Below are 14,390 nucleotides of genomic sequence, written 5' to 3'. Positions count from 1 at the left end.
GGTACCCGGTGGCTGGAGGCTTGCCAGCGTACGCTCATATCTCACAGCCTGCCTTCACCCTCCGAAACGGCTGCCTGGCCAGTGGTTCTGGAGTAGGAGACTTAAAACCTGTACCGAATGTCAGATTACCCTCTGTCGACTGTAAAAAAGCAGCACGTGTGAAATGGGATGAAGCTGAGGAAAGAGTGATGCTGCGTATATCAACTCTGATGGGGAAAGAAAGCAGGTTAACTGGTTCTGAAAGACCCGGGAGCTTTTGATGCCTGTTACTTCTCTGTTTTCTTGATCTATGCGAACGGTAGCCACGTGGAGGGGAAAAAAGAACAGTAAATTATCAACGTGGTGAAGTTCTTTGTGTCAGTTTACTGGTCTGAGTTATTATTTCTCACAGGGCAGTAAGTGCTAGTTGTTCTCATCTGACCATCCCTCATTTCAGATGGATATTTTCCAGGTTTCCTGTCTGTGAAACATTTGTGGTTTTTCTCTTCCTTAAAGCAGTCGGATGATGAATACGGGCACCATGTGTAAGTGTCTGTTGAAGGGCTTGGACCGTGCTTCAGTGACTGCATGTCAGCAGAGCTGCCGTAACAGCACGTTTGCATGCTCTCAGCCCGTGGAAAACCCATTGCACTGGGTTAAACCTCAGTGAAAAAGGTTTATGCTCTGTGGTGTTTGCTAAGAGCACACAAATATCTGTTAGACCAGGACAGTGGGTATGTGCTAGCATGTTAACCTTAGGTTTTGGCACACCGGCAGAGGCTATGGTGTGCCGCAGAGGTAGCACAGGGACGTTACTTCACTGGTGTGGCTGTTGTATCAGTAAATACTGAACTAATGCGAGTGCTGTTGTGCACATGTCGTTAGGCATGATGGGGTAAGCAGTAATCTTGCAAATCTTTCCATCGCCTCCCTCTTGTTTAGAGGGGTAAAGGGAATGGTGCTCTCTGCTCTTCATCGTGGCAGGAGGGTTCCCTCCCCTCTTAACAGGGCAGCAACTTCAGCCATTGCTTCACCCACAGAGAAGCACCGGGTCTGCCTCGCCGGGGTTTCCAAACTGAGCCCTGGCTGGGGAGGGAGGAGGGAGAGGATGGAGATGGGCTCTGAGAGCCCGTGCCCTGCAGGGCACTGCCACAGCCCGGCTGGAGAGGAAGAGGAGGGTGGCTGCCTGTGGGGGAGGAAGGACCCTACTCGCAGCACTTTCCTTCCTCTCCCCGGCAGCGGTGGCGGAGCTGCCGGCAGCGAGCGGCATGGATATGTCTTCCAGTCCTACTGATTGATTATTTTCAAGTGCCTGCTTAGCGGAGATACTCCCGAGGGGCTGCCTGCCTCTCTGCACTGACACCTTTTCAGCGTGAGCTGCGGCTCTCTCTCCTGCTGTCCTTTTGATCAAGATCTAACAGCCTGGGCCGGCGATGCTCCCATTCCTGCTAGAGTGCCTGTCACTCTTGGCGGTGCCGGGGACCTCCCCATCCTCACCGCGATTGCTGCTGGCAGAGTCCCTGGGGACCACGTGCATCATTAGAGCCTTTTTCCCTTTCAAAACAAATCCCCCTCCCTGCCTTGCCCTGAACCCTGGTGTGCTCCAGCAGCGCTCGCCTGCCACAAGTCCCTCGTTTTGTCACTCCTTCCTTCCTGCCCCTGCATCAAAGAGCCTTTCTGGTTGGAGAAGGAAACCTCCTCCTCGATGGTCGGGCACGGTCAGCCCCTTTGCGTGGTGCTGGCGTCTGACCGCCGCGTCCCTGCTGGGTTACCATCCCTTCTGGCCCTGGAACTGGCACTGCCGTGGGCGTTGGGCTCGTCAGCAAAGCTATGGGACCATGACGTGGCCTTTGCAGGAGAAAGTGGGCAGCGGTGGAAATGCCACTTCCAGAGCTGGGCAGGGTTTGGCCAAACTCAGGGAGCTGAGCCCACACCTGAAAACCTGAATGCATATTTAGGACTCAGAGTATAGATTGAAGAGTGTGATTTTTTTATTATTATTATTTTTTCTTGCCAAAATAGACTGTTTTAAAAATTCTGCTTTGGTCTCAGCTCCCGTTTACTGATATTCTTGGGTGACCTTGAACAATTCATTTCATTTCTCTATGTTTTGAAATACTGAAATCACTATATAATACGATGATAATATCGTATTATTCTAAGCGTGAACATTTAGTATTGTGATTTAGAACAATAAATCTACACGGGTTTTAAAGGCACTCCGAGGTACTGAGGGGGAAGGTATTGTTTTTCAGATCTCTTGGGGTTAACCAGCCGGTCATATGAATTTATTGTGCATTCTGGTTCTCATAAAAAAATCTGCATTTTATGGCTCGCAGTGAAATGCGTTTAGTGAGAAAGTCAGCTCTTAAGTCACACTGACACGGTGATTTTTCTTGGATTTTGCCCATTTAGACACAACCTCTGAGTCGCTTTATCGCTCCCTGTTTAGCCCCTGTAGGAACAATGAACAAACGAGCCGCTCTGATCTGTGCTTGCCCTTGGACCGCTGCAAAATCCCCCTGCTAACGCCCTGACTTCAGCCCTGGAGCTGCTGGTGAAAGGTTAACGCTAAAAAGCGTAGGAAGAAAAGAAATTTTTTCTTGGAGAAAAGCCCTTGGAGATGGATTTTGGTGGATCGCTTCTCTTTAACAAGCTTTTTGGACATTGGAAGGTCCACGTACGGGAGTCAGCGTGGGCTGGTCCCTGCAGCAAAGTCCGGCCCGTGGCAGAGCTCAGCTCCCCAGCCCTCCCTGTGCCCCTCTCCTGCTCGGGGGCAGACAACCAGCCCAAGTATTTCTCTCCGCAGGTGTACGGAGCATTTTTGCCAGCAGCAGCTGTCAGATTGTTGAAATTCCTTAAACACTGCTTGACCTCGGCATTTCTGGAGTATAACCCAGCTCTCGTTGGAAAAGGGGAGAAGACTAATGCAGAGATTATCAGTGTTCCTGTTCACTGATGGAGAACTGAGAATATCTCCTTTTTTTCCTCCTCTCCTGCTCCCAACAAACAGGAGTGAAGGCTGAAGGGACCTTTGGCCCAGGGATAAGGCACTTTTTAGGGACTCAGGAGGTGCAGGTTCAGCTGTGTCATACCTGACACAGGGTGATGTTTTTGTCCCGCAGTCTCCTCCTGCCTGGTGAAATGTGGTTTCTTTTGCTTGTCCTGTGCCTGTCTGGTTTCCAGAGTCCTTGTGCCAGGGCTTTATTTTATTATGGGTCTGTGCCTGATCTTGTACGATGGGTTTCATTCTTGGTTGCTGCCACTTGGTGCTACTGTAGTGCAAATAAACGATCAGCAATTGCGACGTGAGCAATGACTGTATCACGATTATATCAGAGCAATGGGATGCATCCTCTCCCTGCACCCAGTTACACCGGAGTGGGCCAGGACAGGGGTGCTCTAAAAGGCAGGGAAATGAGCACCCTGTGGGCTGCAGTCATCAGAGGAGTTTCCTTGAGTTTCCTCTCAAAAAGGTCCTCAGCAGGAGTCAGGGACTGGCACCTCCATTGCTCTCCGTGTCCCAGGACAGGGCTTTTGGAGCAAATGACACCAGCAGCAAGAGAGGATGCTCGCAGAGAGGCAGATTTAGGCATTGTGAACTGCATGGATTACTTTATGGCTTGAGATGCTGAAAGATAAAGCAACTCCTTCATTTATTTGCATTCCTGTCTGCACGAGCTGTCCTGCAGCTTGTGTCCTCCCTATATACCATGTTTGTCCTGCAACATCTGCTTTCTGCAGTTCACAGCGCGATTCCTTCTTTGTGCTGCCCGTATCTGGGTGTTAACAGGGCTGCTCGTGGCTGGGTCGGTTGGCTGAGGGGTTTTCCCCAGGAATATCCGTGCACACTTAAAACACGTTCAGACAACGTGACTGTCACGCAAACATTGTGCTCCTTTTGTTTCATGTACATCTTCAAATTTATTGACGATTGCACCAGCCACGTCGTTTGTACTTAGAGGATGCATGAAGCCCTCGGTGTTTCCATTAAACAAGAGAGAATCAGATGCTTTTTAACGATGATGCTGTCCTTGCAGGCTCCCACTCCACCGTTTACAAGGACCCCATGATTCTCGTCGGCCCGGAGAACCTCACGCTGACGGTGCACCAGACCGCTGTGCTGGAGTGCATCGCAACGGGCAATCCCCGACCCATCGTCTCCTGGAGCCGCCTAGGTAAGCCCCGGGGGTGACCGGGATTTCCTCCTCCTCCTCTCCACTGCCATCACATGAGAAATAGGTAGGTGCCACTGACTATTTCATACAACAAGTGATTCACCCTTTCCCTTACCACTGAAGTTAATTGTAGGCTTGAAGTGCTTTTTATCCTCGTGTCTACGCTTTGTTTTTTCTTTCTGCCAGGATCCTGTTTTTACCTGTTAGAGAAGTGGGTTGGTTAAACCTGTTGATGTTTCATGAAAGGTGATAATTTTATCTCTTCTCGAGTGACAGCATCTTCTTCAGCTGCATCAAAAACATCACCACTGTTGGCCTAGAGAAGCAAAATCATACACAAACACATCTTTCACGTTAAAACAGACTTGAAAGAAACTTGCTGCCTGTTCAGGGAGTTTTAAAAAAAATTTCAGGGCAAGAGAGTGTTTAAAGTAGCGTGTCTAAAGCTCTGAAAAAACAAATGCTTGCTGCTGGGGTCTGTGATATGTTTTTAATCAGCATGGAAACCAGAGGCAGTATCTGATGGCATCATATAAACGAGGAATAGCAAAGTGCCGTGTTTCTCCCAGTCTGAAAGCAAGGGTTATTTTAGGCTCTAACTTTGTGATAGCAGCTCGGAAACTATCTTGCTCGGAGCGACACTTCCATTGCCCTACAGAAATCTGTGCTGAGCAAAGAGCTGATGGCTTTTGTTTTGTCTTCCGGAGCTTGTCACTCCGCCTGTGCGCACTGCAGGGTTGGGTTCAGTTAGCATTTCCCAAGCCCTTGTGGTCCGCGAGGTCATGTCATTTTTGGGATGCTAATCTCCCCGAGTCCCCCAAGGTGGCTGTGGAGCACAAACAGGGGTAATCCTGTCTCATGCTGCTGTGCTGGATGTGGGACTTCACACCCGTGGCTCTCCAAGGGTCAGGGTCCAGCTCATGGGAAGGGTGACTTCCCACTCCAGAGCTGTCTGCCAGGGGACGAGGACACGTAGCCGGCATCAATCGCACAATTTCTCCGTGTTTGCCCTCCTGCTTGCATCCTCTGGAGGCTTGTAAAATCAGCTTGTGTCTGCCACTAGCTGTTTTTTTTTTTTTTTCCTCCAGAGCCATAACCGTCAGATTGATGCTGTTTTAAAAATTCCCCAGATAGGCTGTATCACTGTTTTGGTTCTCTTGGACACAAGGCGGCTCTATGTTAGCGCTCAACTATAATAAACTACTTTATAATTGCCTTAATTATAAGTGCTTATTACCTTCTTCAAAACACTTGTCTCTATAGAGCAGTGCAATAATGAAGATGTAATAGCTTTGTGCAATGTTTGTCTGGATGGTCTGAGCTCAGCATTGCCTTCCACCAAAAATAAATACCCTCTCCACGCCGCTTTGCAGCACAGCAGCAGAATTAGAGATATTGAATGGGAAAGAGATCCCATTATTTTCCCTCCCCTTCAGTAGGAACGTTTGCTGTCCAAAGCATCACAAGTTCTTGTTTAGTATCACACCAATCTCGCCAGCGATGTGCCGTACAGGCTCTCCGATGAGTCGGTGGGTTTGTCATCTCTTTGTAGCCATTTCAGAAGCGCTTTCTTGTCTCCGTGTCTGAGTGATCAGGATGAGGGAGAGGGGTTTACGCTGGACAGGGAGGTCCTCTGAGCGTCTGTCGTCTGTATATGTGGCTTCCTCCTGTGTGAAGGTCTTCTTCCTGAAGTTCCTCCTACAGAGCTGGTTTAGCTTAAATAACCAGTTAATTTACTCAACTTAGAGAAAAAACCCACTTTTAATCCACTCCCAGAAATAAAAAAATCCATGGCCGCAAAGTCTTAGAGAGATGCAGCTGATTTAGCAATAAGCCTGACTTAATTTAAACAAAAAAAGTCAATTATACGTGAACCTCTTTCTGGCCTGGTCGAAATAAAGAAGAGTCGTGGCATTGCCATTGTGCCAGCTCTGCACGGGGCATGCTGCCGTTTCGGAGCGTCGCTCTGAACCCCTTTGCTCACAGTTTTGATGTTGTGGCATTTCTTGTGTCAGAAAGGAGCAAAAGAACAATTTTGCTTTTACAGCTTTCTGGTGCAGGGGAAAGCAAGCCATAAACAACATTTGCACTTTTTGCTTTGGCTTTGCTAAAACCTGGCTGGTTTTCAGTGGGAAAGGCAGCGATATTTTGCTTGAAGGAAATCATTCAAATTCTGGGCCAGTTTTTGAGTGTCACACAATCAATTTTGAATTTAATTTCCTTGGGAATATGTTGTAGCCCCTGACCACAAACAGAATTCCTGTGTCTCGCCGTGCATGAAATGTCAACATTCATTAGAGAGCAGGCTCTGAGAGAAACGTAAAATCATTAAGGGTTTGTTCAGGGAAGATAGGACTTTTCCTTTCAGAGCTACGCACTTCAGGCTTGGACCTGTATGTGTGCACAAATGAATATCCTGGGCACTTACTGCAAAGCCTTTTGAATGAATGACTATTTTAATGTATCCTTACCCTTTAACTGACAGGCCACTGAGCTGGCCTCCATAAAAGGTACCAAGCCGGAATAATAAACTATTTAGAGAGATACAGAAAAGTGAGGCGAGAAAGAAAAGACAGTGATTATCTGATAGCGTTATACAGAAGTTGTCAGAAAGGGTCGCACAATGGGAAGGAAATTACTAAAGAGGGAGCCATTCAAGAAGTAAACTATACAACAATTGTAGGAGCCAATTAATTGGTAACTTATTGGACACAGAAGCTTGCAATAGATGGCTGACTGGTTGACAGGAGCACCGTTCCCGTAAGTGTTTAGAAATAATAGAGTAAATTTCACCACTTCACATACTGAATAGTCAACTGTTGCAATGTACTCTAAATATGCTAATCCACAGTGCCCAGTGTCCGCCGGAGCAGGAGACCCATGTGTCTAAAAAGTGGAAGGCTACTATGACACAATACAAAGAATTCACAAAAGACCTAAATGGTCAACATTAGAAAGTTGTTACTTTCTTTCTACTTGCTACTTATAAAAGAAAGGCGTTCGTGTTGTTGCATATTCATATCGCCTGGCACGTTTTAACGGATCTCCGTAATTGGTGCCGGTGTGCCAATCACTTGGTTAGCAGGCGGAGAATGGACTCCAGAAAGCATCACATACACCTTGGAAAAATAAATAATGCGGCTCCCAAACTGCAGGCATCTTTCATCCAGACTTCACCCCAGTGGGGAGCCTCGAAGCCTCTACTTGTCCATAGCCGGAGCATCTTTTGGGAGCATCTCCCATTTGGAGAATGGTCTGCTTTATTCATCGGTTGCCTGGCTGATCTTCACAACCAGCTGAACCTCCCCCTTCTGCCCTTGTAAACTGAGGATCGACAGAAAGAATCTGTCAGACATTTCCACCCAGACTGGCTTGTTTTCAGCCCTCAAATTTTCTGCTTTGGACGTCATAAAAAGAAGTAGAAGGTCATGTTAAATGAGCAGCAGTTTCAAGCCTGCGTGGGTCCTGGAGCTTTGGGAACTGAGCAACAGTGTTAGCTTTTGCAATCTTTCGGATCTCCTCCGTGGAGAGATGACTTGGTGATGGCAAGTGATGCCAGGAAGGTGGGTTTTCAGGGTTTGGATCCCTTGATCCAAGCCACTCTTCAGGTCTCCGTGTAAGGGAAGCAGGGTTAAAATAGATAGTAACCTTTGCAAAGCAGGTGTGAGGGACATCAGTCCCTCTGCGCAGCACTTCTGCAAAGTGCTGAGCTTTCAGGATGCAACGAATTTCTTGTGTAAATACTCTGTATTATTTATATGTGTTGTCAGTGTTACTAAGTTGGACTTGATATTACCTGAAGACCTTCTAACTGATCACAGGACGCCTTGGGTTGAGTGAGGCACAGTAGAGTAAGAAGGATGGAGCAGGCTGAGAACGTAGAGCTATTTCTCTAGAAGCCCTTTTCAGCGCTCTTTGGAAGGGAGGAGTTGAGTAAGAGGCATGTGGGATGATCTGGCACGGTGATCTTTGCTGGCTGTTAGAGGTGGTCACACTCTCTGAATCAAATGGCAGGTCCCCCGAGGTTTCTGAGCTTGGAGAGCTTTGTTCTTCAGGAAAATGAAAGATGCTTAGTTCACAGGAGACATTTCTTCAGACCACCACACCTCTAATTAATAGTTGGAGCTAGAGAGATAACTGAGGACGTGTCGATGCTGGTATTTGGACTTTGTGGAGTACCTGCTGCAGGCTGGGTCTTTGCATGCTTGAATTATGTAGCACGTTATAAATAATACAGTAAAACTACTGACATTCAAGTCACATTTCTGTGGTATTTCTTAAGGCAATGATGTGATGAAGCATCCAGGTATGGCCACTTTGCGTCTTTCACTGGTGCCGTCCCTCCCTCGAGACAGAGATTTGATTTTTACGCCTATTGTAAATATGGACTTCCAAAAGGTCTAATTTAAAAGATGAAATCAAGTTCAATTTGAATTTAATTCAGACCTCTTTACACTTCAGTTCAAATGATGTTTGAAAGGAATGGTTCCTTCTTATTGCTCATTAAATGTGGGACAGGTCATGTTTTACTGTCCTTTTTATGACTGAGCCATTTACTGCTGCAGTGGCTTGGCCAGCTATGTGATCATTTAATCATTTAATGACATTGTTTTTCTCTCTCTAAAAGACCTGAGCATTTTTCTTTGCAATGCAAATAATGAAGTGGTCTGGCATTGCCTGCCTAATGAAGCAAGGAAACCTTTGAGTTCAAAAATTTCCTGAAAGACAATATATAAAGAGCATGGCAGGAGATGTGTTTGTGAAGTGCTTTGTAGCTTTCAGTCCATGTTTTGCCGGTGTTTCCTAGCAGGATGCTGCCGTTAATCTGAAATGGGATCCCTCACTTCTATTGTCCAGGCTTGCGAGCTGATGAACGTGCGCTGCTCTCACTAAAGCTGCCAGAGACACTTGCTCTCCATCCCATCACGTGCCTTTCCATGGGGATCCAAGCACTTGCTGGGCAGCAGGTTGCAAAGTGGCATTTCTGGGTTGATGGTGCATTTGTCCCTCTCCTTGAGTGCTGCTTTGCCTTCATGTTTTCCCAATCTATTCCAGAACCTGTTGGTTATGAATGGCCCAAATCTTCATAATATTCTTTATTATGCAAAGCACAATGTTACATCTAAAGCGTACGACTGCAAGATAACTTTTAACTAGCCCTGCATGCCTGTTTGTGTTGAAGCATGAAGCCTGCCCGAGGTCAGGCATGAGCCAGGTCTCGATCAGGGGCCACGTTGTTGTACAGCAGAGGCTATGAAGGAAATCCTTGGGGATAACGGGGTGTCTCGGGGTGACTGCAGCAGCCCCGTGGCAACTTGTGTTGCCCTCTGTGTTTTCCATGAAGGTTTCCTGTTGCTGGATTACACCAGATGCAGCCACTGAAGTGGTTGTGTGCCATGAATATTGGTAACCAGCCTGACTCTGAGGTCCTTCAGCGCTAAACGTCCCTGGAAACTGTTCTGCCCACTGGACGATGATAAATTTTAAAGCGGGTTGAACAGCCATTACCTAGCATCTCTCAGGAGGTGGCCCACAGGAGTGGAAACCAGCTAGAGCATCTCAGATCTTTCCGCATGACCCATTGCTTCCTACAGAGCAGTTCTGGTTTTATTTGGCTTCTTCCGTTTCCTTAGCAAGATTACGGCACAGACCAATAGAGCTCCCAGGAGAAATTTTTCAGATTAATTTTTCCTTTTACTAGCCACAACTCTGAAGCACAAGACACAGGCTCTTCTGCTGTTGCAGAGCACACATGTATGCAGGGCTCGTGGGACGGTCAGGTGGGGAGATCACCAGGACTGGTTCTTGCTTCTCGCATTTCTGTAGGTTCTTGAACCTCCTCCATGAGCAAAGGCAAGAGAGGAACTGGATTCCCGTTTCCCGTCTGATGAAAGTGTGCTCCCTTTAACTACTCCTCCAGTAAAACTACTCCCCTGCCTTGCCCCTCTGCTCAGACACCCTGACACATGCTAGGACTGATTTAGAGCTGCCTTTGTCAGACAGTGTCTTAAAACACAAACCAATGAAACAATAAAAAGCAATAGCCTGATACTAATGAAACACATTGTAATTAGAGCTGGCTGGGAATTTTCCAGTGAAAACAGGCTTTGTTGGAAAAAGGTGAATTCCCTGATACTGAACTATTTCACGTTAAGCGCTTCAGTTTTGAAGACCTTGTGCTGGAGCCCAGGCACGGCTTTTTGGAATCATCGCTGCCCTCCTGCCAGCCTGCCTCAGACCCAGCACTCAGGATGGAGGCAGCCCTTTCCAGTTGCCCTTCCAAGCTAGAGTAGCTGAGCAGATCTAACCACCAGCTCAGGCTTTGGGTCCTTGGCCCTGAGCTGTTGTGTGTTCAAGAGGTAAGGCATCGAAAATCCAGTGTTCGCATAGTTTCCGAAGCCACAAAAATCCATCAAGGGTTAGCAGGCAAAAAGGCATAACTTCTGGCTCAGGAAATCCCCAAGTCATAAATTGCTGGCGGGTGGGAGAGTGCATCAGGGAAGTACTGTAGGTTGGCTGGTCTTCTCCTTCCCAGAGCATCTCTGTTTGGAGCAGGCTGTTGAGCTGGTTGGATCCCTGGTCAGTCTAATGTAAGAAGCTGATATGATTTAACTTGGTTTAACCGTTCTGTTGAAAAATGTTCCGGGCACTTCATCTTGATCTGAACATGTGGCTGAAAGCTTTCACCTTTCCTGTGATGGTACCTTGGTTTTCCAAGGAGCACAAAGTGTGGTTTGGGGCCAACACCTGAGGATCCTGGTTTTCTCCAGAAGGACCTTCTGCTAAGAGCATCAGCTAAAACCTACTGACTTTACTTGGCAAATCCCAGTAACAGAGCATGGCACCACTCCATAAGTACTTAGATTGGACCTCACCGAGGACTGTGCCCTGGAGAACCTCACTCAAAAGTCCAGCATGTGACTCTTACCCTTTTCCCCTTCTTTCAGACGGCCGCCCGATTGGCGTGGAGGGGATCCAGGTGCTGGGGACAGGAAATCTCATGATCTCAGACCTCACCGTGCAGCATTCCGGCATCTATGTGTGCGCCGCCAACAAACCCGGCACTCGGGTACGAAGGACCGCGCAGGGCAGGCTCGTTGTACAAGGTGAGCAAACGTGGGCCTTGGGGAGCGGTGATGGCCGCTTCGCTGTGCCCTCTGCACAAGCTCTACGTGTCGCCTGGGCACTGTGATGGGTTGGGTTGGACAGATGCTGACTTTGCTTCTCTGATGGCATCAGACAAAGGACTTCTTTTCTAGACACGTGGTTTTCCAGGTGGGTGTATGTCTCTGTGTCCCACGCAGATGAGTGGCAACCAGGTATCATTCAACTGAGGCCTCAGCTGCATGCGTTGCAATGGTTTCCCACCCCATCACAGACATTTATCTGGCTTAACAGACACCGGTTGTTACTTGTTATCATACTTGTACATCTCAGCAGAAAGCCTGGGCTGAATTAATCAGCCAAATTCATCTCTCACCCCTGCACAGTCCTTAGTGTTATGAGGACATGGGCACTGTTCTCATATTGGACCCCTCTGCATGATAGGTATCGCTCCTGCAGTGATATCCAGGAGTGGATATCACTCACAGCGTATTGCTTTCCAACTGAAATGGCACCAGTAAGTCTAAAACCATTTCCAAAAAGTCAGTGAGACTGTTTTCTTTAGCAGTCGACACTATATCTGAGCCTCTTGCCACGACATGAGTAAAGCACCCTTTGGGGGCCATGCCCAGGAGATGCAGGTTGCTCCCCTTCCCCGCAGCAACTGTCCTGAAATGCCACTTGTAAAGGGTGATTCAGCCCAGAGCAGAGATCAGCGCTCAAGAAACCAAACAAATCCCCTCCACATGCTCCGTGCGACCAGTCTCCATGGTGAGGGGAGCCAGGCAAGTATTTCAGAAGGCAAACCCAGCTGGCAGCGTGCTCTGAATGGCAGTAATCCGCCTCTGATTACAGGCACTCACCTCCTCTTCAAGCTAGTCCACTTAAAGCATCTCGTGCTCTCATCAGTTCCCTCATTAACTATTGACTGATGATATCCTGAATCTAAAATTACACACCTCCTGCCGGAGTGAGCTAATTGAACCTTTCATGCTGGTGATGGGGTAAGTGCCCTGCTCCAGCCCTGATGCTCACCTGACAGGTCCTGGGAGTCGCTGGTGGTGACCCGGCACCGCACCGCTTGTGCAGCAGCCGTGGTCCCTGGGCGCTGGCATCCCTTTTCCCCTTTGCCTTGGGAGCAGCGAGGAGCAATGTAGAAAGGGTGCTTATACAGGGCTGCTCATGCCTCCTGAGTCCCGGGTGCGGATCAGACGTGAGAGGAGGTGAAAACTCACCGTTTCTTTCGCTGCGGGATTTCTGGGTGAGCAATGCAACAAGGGGGCCTTCCAGCTGGCTGGGGGTTGGCACACCTATGAGTCCCCTTATAAAGAAACACCAACCCAGGCATTAAGAACAACCTTGCTGTACTGATAGAAACCCTTTAGAGCTGCTGCAGGACAGCTCTGCACGTGGTGCATGTAGCAAGAGGTCTGCTAAACCCAAATGTGCCAAGCTGATGTGCAGGAGGCAGGCAGGCAGAGCCAAAAGACATTACTTGGAAAATCTATGAAGTTGTGAAAATACAGCTGTTGAAAACTGTTGACTGCTCCTGTTAGCAATTGGATGAGAGGGGGAAAGGTAGCACAACTTCTCCTTGCTACAGATGGGCAGTTTTCAGTCTCTTTGGAGATTTGAACGTCAGCTCCTGAGCAGCTGGTCTAGTGCTGGAGTTCATCTGGGGTAGAATTACTGTGGATTTTCACCCAGGGAACCAAGATGAGAATTTGTCCCTAAAATGGTAATCACAGGGGCATTGGAACCCAGCCTCGCTGTGGAAGGGGGATGCTCCTGCGTTGAGCATTAGAAGTTGGCAGTGGTATGGAGAAGCATGGCCAGTACGTCCTTGGTGTAGCCCTTAGACATGAGCTGCAGTGTCCAGGACCCCAAGCTGTGTTGCCCATCCATAAAATGCTTCATGTTTTTTGGGGGGCTGTCGTTCCCCAGGGAAGCGAATGGCAGACCCTGGCCAGGCAGCTGGGCTCATCGCAGGTTTGCTCACCCTGTTTGCTGGAAGCAGCTTTTCCTTCTTCTGAATCTCATTTTGCCTGAATTTTCCAGCTGAGAGGTACAAATGATTGCTGTTCAGGTTTGTCTGGGAAGAAAACAGCGATAATGACTGACATGGGAGACTGTGGGTTTTATCTTTGTCAGGATGTCAGTGATGCAAATTACATCCGTAAAGAGAATAAAAGCAAAGAGCGGGCTATCAAAAGCCTGGCTGGAGAGGAAGTTAGCACAGGGCTAGCACAATACGGCATCCTCAAAGCACGCCAGGCCAGGTACTTGCTGCCTTTATGCAGGGGCCCTTGAAGTGCCTGGAGGCACAAATTAACTTGCCCCGTGTCTTTTGAAGGAGGCACGTTTTATAGGTGGGAAACTGGGGGAGAAAGGGCGATGTTTCCTGTTGTAAGGCGAGGAGTTAGCGGGAGTCTGGGGCTGAGACCGTGTCCTCCCTCCTGCTGCCAACGGTGGTCCTCGTCCCCATCGCAGCAGCCGCATGGGCAGCAGTGTCCCGGCGCAGGGCTCTGCTCTTGCTCTGGCAGCAATGTCCTTTCCCATCGCAGGCTCTCCTTCAGATCATCTAATGCTGTCTTATTATCTTCCTGGGAATTCCTCCTCCCTTCAGAGGAGAAGGCGTCAATCCCCCGCTCCCTCCCTCCCTGCCCTCCCCTGGCCATTTAGGCTCCTTTGATCTCTTTTGTAAGGTTCTCACACAAGAAAGTTTCCATTTTCTCTTCAGATCCCGGCGCAGCCATTTGAATATTGCTTTGTGCCGAGCTGCGAATGAAAGTCTCACGGGGGGAGTTGTCGAAGGGCCGAATGCATCGCCGGCTGAAACGGAGGGTATGCGTGCGTGTGGTGCAAGGGAAGAGCAGGCTTCGGTGGCAAGGAAAAAAAAAATATATCAAAGCGCTTTCTCTCTACCTCCTGTGCAATCTTTTGTGCTTTATTATGTGTTTGGTGTCATAACAAACTGATGGGCTGTGAATGGCCAGATGGTCACCAGTGTTCTCCACTCCACGCTTCATTTCCTCCTGAAAGCTATGCAGAAAAATGAGATCCCATCTCATAAATGAGTGCCCATCTTAAGGACATGTTTTTGAAGGCTCTGCTGACAATGACTGCCTT

General features: G+C 48.4%; 1 protein-coding gene across 1 annotated transcript in view; it reads left to right on the top strand.

Annotated features, from left to right (window-relative positions):
- IGDCC3 (immunoglobulin superfamily DCC subclass member 3) overlaps nucleotides 1-14,390 on the top strand; it is a 105,586-nt gene that overhangs the window by 66,928 nt on the left and 24,268 nt on the right. Inside the window, exons 5-6 of the mRNA XM_050903532.1 lie at nucleotides 4,020-4,157; nucleotides 11,105-11,263. Coding sequence (XP_050759489.1) covers nucleotides 4,020-4,157; nucleotides 11,105-11,263 — 297 coding nt within the window. The remainder of the gene's footprint in view (nucleotides 1-4,019; nucleotides 4,158-11,104; nucleotides 11,264-14,390) is intronic.

This window comes from Gymnogyps californianus, chromosome 11, assembly GCF_018139145.2.
Source record: "Gymnogyps californianus isolate 813 chromosome 11, ASM1813914v2, whole genome shotgun sequence".
Lineage (NCBI taxonomy): Eukaryota > Metazoa > Chordata > Aves > Accipitriformes > Cathartidae > Gymnogyps > Gymnogyps californianus.
This window is presented reverse-complemented; position numbering and strand designations above follow the sequence as displayed.